The sequence below is a fragment of the Glycine soja genome, chromosome 17 (genome assembly GCF_004193775.1).
Source record: "Glycine soja cultivar W05 chromosome 17, ASM419377v2, whole genome shotgun sequence".
Taxonomy (NCBI): Eukaryota; Viridiplantae; Streptophyta; class Magnoliopsida; order Fabales; family Fabaceae; genus Glycine; species Glycine soja.
Window position 1 is genome coordinate 10,845,413 of NC_041018.1, and position 6,137 is coordinate 10,851,549.

The 6,137-nt window shown below is 36.2% G+C and overlaps 1 protein-coding gene across 1 annotated transcript; it reads left to right on the plus strand.

The window, feature by feature from the left end:
• The first annotated feature begins 241 nt into the window (after positions 1 to 241).
• On the plus strand, positions 242 to 5,800 carry LOC114393854. The gene is made up of 4 exons (XM_028355316.1): positions 242 to 729; positions 1,355 to 1,507; positions 1,594 to 1,799; positions 5,385 to 5,800. The coding sequence occupies exons 1-4, from the start codon at positions 310 to 312 to the stop codon at positions 5,590 to 5,592; spliced, it is 987 nt and encodes a 328-aa protein (XP_028211117.1). The 5' UTR covers positions 242 to 309; the 3' UTR covers positions 5,593 to 5,800.
• The last annotated feature ends 337 nt before the right edge of the window (positions 5,801 to 6,137 follow it).

Sequence of the window (6,137 nt, forward strand, 5' to 3'; positions counted from 1 at the left end):
AGTTAGTTAACAAATTTTACATTATGAAAATATATTAAAAAAATAAAAATTGTTAAATTGAATCAAACTAAATTATATTTAAACTGGTGATGAGTTTAAGAACGACCGCGTTTGAACTAGAGACAGTGCCACACGTCACTGGACTAGACGGCGCCACGTTCCCATGTCAACCAAAAAAACGACAAGACAAAAAAAAAAGAAAGAAAGTATAGAAGATATTTACGGAACAATAATAGCAGCCTAATAGAATAGATATCTCTCTTGGTCACCATTTTCATTTTCTTTCTTCCAGTAATTTGCTTCATCATTATGGCTGTGAACCTTGGGAACTTGGCGTTGCTACTGGACCTGACTTCGCCGCGGAGCGTGATTCTGGAGAGGAAAGCGCGTCCCGCCGGATCCGACGTCGTTTTGTGCGCGCCGCCGTCCAAGAGGGACTACCCCTCCTCCTCCTCCTACGCGGTGGTGGCGCGTGGGAAGTCGAACTCGGAGAAGAACGGCGTGGATTTCGACAGCGACGAGGAGGAGGAGGAGGAGGAGGAGGGGGGAGGCGGCGGTGGGGGGTTCGTGGACTGGGAGACGGAAATGCGGCAGAGAGTGAGGGAGTTCGAGGAGAGGAGGGAGCTCGAGAAGAAGGCCGAGGAGTTGCAGAGTCGCGTTGGAGAGGAAGGCGAGGAGGAAGAAACCGAGGAAGAAAAGAGGATGAGAGTCAGGAAAGAGCTCGAAAAGGTTCTTTTTTCCTTTTTAACTCTCACAATTTTTTTGGTTTTCTAATTTGAGTTGATGTTTTTATTGTGTGTTTGGCATAGTGGAAAGAAAAAACATAAAAGTTTTGAATTAAAGTATAAAATAAAAGTCTAAGTGGCACAGAATTTACTGTTTATTTCACTTCTACCAAACGAAGCGTAGAGTTTAATTTTGACGTGTGGAGATTTTTATAACGTTAGTCAATAAGAAATAATGCAAAGTATTAAAACTTAACAAATTACTATCAGTGGCTCCGTGCCTTCATATCAAATTCAGCAACTTATGTTGATTTTTAATTCAAACGTTTGTTACCCGGAGTTGCAGATTACTAAGTGGAACTCCAATTCAAAGTGGAAAACAACATAAATTAGGGTTACAGTTGTAGGCTTGTAGCCGTCGCATTTCTTGATGTGGCCACAATTGCAGTTGCAAATACCCCAAAAATCTTAATGCCGCGGTTAAAATTGCTGCCCTTGACTGTTTTTTAAAACCTTAGGTCTAGGATTTGTTATTCTAACTTAGGGTAACAATTGTTGCATAGAGTCTATGTTGACCGAGGACTTATTTATTGATGATGTGTTGTTTGTTGGTTTGGTGAATCAAACAGGTAGCTAAGGAACAGGCAGAGAGGAGGGCCACTGCTCAGTTGATGTTTGATTTGGGTCAGAAGGCTTATGGGAAGGGATCCTATGGACGTGCCATTGAGTTTCTTGAAGCTGCACTTACTATCATACCCGGACCTACATTATTCGGTGGTGAGGTTGGTTCTTTTAGCCTAAATAAGAATTTGTGTCTAATTGTATAAAGAGGAGGGAAAAGTAATTTTAAAAAAGTTCTGAATTTCAGATACAAATATGGCTGGCTATGGCTTATGAAGCCCATAACCGCCATAAAGATTGCATTGCTCTATACCGACAATTAGAAAAGACGCACCCAAGTGTTAGCATCCGACGCCAAGCTGCAGAGCTTCGTTACATTTTACAAGCGCCAAAGCTCAAGATATCCCAGGAGGAGATGGTGACTATACCCTTGATTGGTTCTACTTATGACAGGTGACTTCATGGTTGCATTTGCAAATTAGCCTCGTTTGAGTCTTTGTTTAGCCTCTCTCTAACATTGTTGTCGTTCATTTTTGTTTCTATTTGCTGTATAGTAGTATCTGACTTTTATTCTCATCTATGGAATTATTCTAACTTGTACTAAATAGATGTGTTTGTTTTCTGGGAAGATTTAAGAGTTTTGGATGATTGCTCTTAGACTTTTTCATCCCGCTACTTATGCAATTGTACTACTAGAACTAGCTTTTTTACCAATTGCACCTAGACATGTGGAAGCCACTGCTTATATTCTCTGTCTTCAAGTGAAACTTTCATGTTCATCCTCCAAGTATTTGTTCGGCACCTTTCTTATTTCAGTTAAATGCCTCAGTCTCGGTAACTTCCATGCTAGCCTCAACTCTGGCCTCCAAAGTCCAACCCTTTAAGTTTTTCCTCCAACAAATCCATATGTTCTGTCACCAAATCATGGTTGGATATCTAATTCCCTGACCTCAAAGATCTCCTCTCAATCTGGCAGGTCAGACCAAAATGATATAAAACCAATTTATAAATTAGTGAGCAATTATTAATTTATAAAAAATACATAAAACACCTTCTTGATCCATGTTGTAAAGATTCAAGAAAGCTTTACATTGTTTATCAATTGCCTAACAAAAATGTCACCTTTTACCTGGGACCTAATATTAATATGTTAAAGAATGCAATAAAGCATACCATGGACAAGTTTATGACATGATTTACAATAGAACATTATGCTGTGTTTGATCCATGTACTGGCCCCACCTAGTCAGAAAAGGTTTGGTTTGCTAATGCTGTATGCAAAGTCAAAATACACTGAATATAATAGTAGTTGCTATCCCTGACTCAGGTTTATATGGACACATGAGTTCTCTACCAGCAAAAGTAGTTCTCTAACTTTATTTTTTTGTTTTGGATTGGTTCTATAACTTTTGTGTTTCATTTTGATATTTTATTTCTTATTTTGGTTTCAATTGGTCCTATTTACCAAAATGGCGGTAAAAACCATCATAATTGACTAATTGGACCAAATTATAAAAAAGATAAAGGACCAAAATGGAATAAAATAAAGTTGGAGGATCAAACAGAAACAAAAAAAAATAAAGTTTGAGGACCAAATTACTAATTATTTTGTTTCTAAATGAGCAGTTATCTGGATCTAACAATAGATCTTGGTTCCCAATTCCCATCTGTACTCTTGTGTGATGGGATGCTGAAACTATGTATTAATGATAATATTTTTGGTTTATGTTTGTTATTAACCCTTAATTATATTTATGGCATAATTAGCACATTGTAGTTATAAATCAATAGAATATGATAAAACATGCTTTGATTTCTTGCAAGGATGGTATCTATTATAGATGTGGTAAATGCCCATGAGCTAAAATGACTAGAAATGTTTTTTTTTTGTGTGTGTTTGTTGCTTTAGTGGGTGCATGTAAGGTGGTTGAGTGACCAGGGTATTTGTTAATAGAAATATTGTTTTAATTTCAACCAATGCCATCCATGCATTGTAATATGATATGAAACTACTATGTCTAGAACATTTAATAAGGTACACAATGGAAAAACAAGAAATTAGTTTAAAGGATTAATATGTGAGACAATATCTGATGGCATAATCACAAATCAATATGTCAAGTGCAGCAATAGCTTGGCTAACCCTATAGAAAAGGGCTTAATAATGAATTGGTGAGGTGAGAATCAAATGGAATGGGATTAAAACCCTTCAATTAAAATAAATAATTGGTGAGGAAAAGATCAACATAAATGGGATCAACATAAATCACCATTAAGAACCCAACGTTTCTTTTGCATACTGTAGTTCAAAGGCTCAATGGGGTGATAACAAGTGATTGATTGGCAACTTGAAGCACTGGAAAGATACAACCATTCCAAGTCTAGTGCAAATTACAAAGATCAAGGGGATGAGCCTTGCATTCTTAATGAAGTTAACTAACACTAACTTTCTAAATGAGACCTTGGAGAATTTATCTTGTTTGAACACAAGGAGTGATACTGCTTCTATCAATAGTTTGGGTTGACTTTTAGAATTTTTCATTATTTAGGATGCAGCACGTGGCAACATAAGTGCTGTTTATTTTCTGTGAATGGTCTTGATATAGGATCATGTGTGTTATTTCTGATCTTGACACAAGATAATAATTGTTAAAAGTATTAAGCTACTATGAATTAAACTGAAATACTTACACTATGGGAAAGCTCAAATTGGGAAATACTTTGGTTTTTGCATGACACTATATGGATATGAGAAATTATTTGTCTAGCTTTTACAAGGAGGATTGTTATGATAATTTTTAGAGCAAGGAATAGTTATGATCCTTGTTTATCGTCTCTGTTCTTCACGCCTCAACCTCTGGGTTGTAGTGCCTCTAATCGTCCCAGAATATCTTGCATCATGGTTTCAGAGTTCCAACGCCATGCGTCCTCCTGTTGGTGCATCCCAGCACTTCCTCCGAATGACGATTCAACTCCATCAAACTTCTTTCCACCGTTTCCATTCTTGTCTCCATCTTCTTCCGCACCATGAAAAAATAATTCTGCAAGATCAACTTGCTTTGATACCAATTGATAGGATTCAATCAGAATTTAGAAAGAAAAGATCAAGAATCAGATGAAAAAGGAATGTTTAGTGAGATTTTCTTCCGAGTCAATGTGACCCTGAAGCATGACGATACAATAGGGGTAATTTCAGAGTCCCCAAAACTCTCCCAGTTCTGACTTACAACAGCAACAACCCCTTCTCTATTCTCTCTCCTCTCTATTTATTACATCTGTACAGTTGGTTACCAATGTTATTCCTAATTTGCTAGTTACATTTCTCTGCTTATTTCAAAGAGAAGACTGATTACATTATATAGCCCCTGAAACAATATCAATGATGCAAGGATACAATTTTTTAATAATTAACTTGACAAGAAATAGTGACAAAGCTGAATGTTTTTGATAAAGCACAAAGTAACTAAATTTGTTGCTTGCAAAGAAATCAAGACTTAAGATTTTAAGTTTAGGGATTCAATATTTGTGAGAGAACCAACAACATCCTCACATAGTGAGGCTTATGTTTTATATATGAGAGAAGTACATGACATGACAAGGGCAGACTACAGCTCTTTGTTCAGCAGACAAAAGAGTGTAATAGAAGTAAAACATAAGAAAAGACAAAGCGATACAAGCAAAGAGAATAAATAACACATATATCTAACATGAAGAATGAAACTATGGATGCTCAATTCTTTCTCTCTCTCTGTGTTCCTTTTCTTTTCAAATTTTCCTGTGTCTTTTAGGCTTATAGGGTTTCGGGTAACAAGTAGGGTTGAATTTGCTGCAACTTGCTGAAGTCGTATCATCATTTTCCATTCCTTTTTGGTTCTTGAAAAGCGCAATATATGTCTTTAAATGCTTCAGTTTTCCAGTGAAAGGAACCCACTGGCATTGCTATTAAGGAACATTATAATTGCTTATGCATTTTTCTTGTTATATTGTAATTGCATATTTAAAGTTGTGGTTTATCAAGTATGTATGATGATATTGTAGCTATGCGGCAACATGGAGTGATAAATACAAGGACAATGATAAAAAAATTAGTGGATCAGTCACGAATCAGCTTCCATCATCTAAAGATTACCTTGGGGACTTTCTTGTATGGAAACCTCCTGTCGGGTTAGGGAAAAATCGAGCTTTCTGGGTTGGCCTAACAATATGGTTGGGATTAGTTGGAGCTGCCCTCTTTATTCAAAGATAAACTACACTTAAAACACGGAGTTTGAGTTCTCCAATTTGTGATGTATACCTTCTAATTTGTTGTTATAGTTTTTCTTTTTAGTTTATATGATGTGAAGTCCATGTTGTAACATTATTATAGAATGTATGGAATAGATTTGTAAATTTATTGTGTGTATCAAATAGATGAAGATGTTATATTATCCTACTGTGGTGCTTTTATGTTGAAATTACAAAGGATGTGCAGCAATTCTATTAAAAAAAGAAAAAAACATGTTTAGCAGAATTTCTTACCCTCCGTTTGTCCTTCTGCTATACGAAATGGTAAGTTTGTTACAGATTAAAAGTTGGATTGGTTGGAACTGGGAATGCAGGGTCTCCTAATATGTTACTATTTATTATATTAAAGTGGGACACCACTATTTTTATTTCTATTTCTAACCTAAAAGAAGAATGAATGTTATGCAGTACATTTGTTGCAGCAATTTTTTGGTGTAAACCATTTTGTAGGCTTCGATCAGCTTTGTCAGCTATCAGTGGCTCCTGTCTTTGTGGCTTTGTACTGTC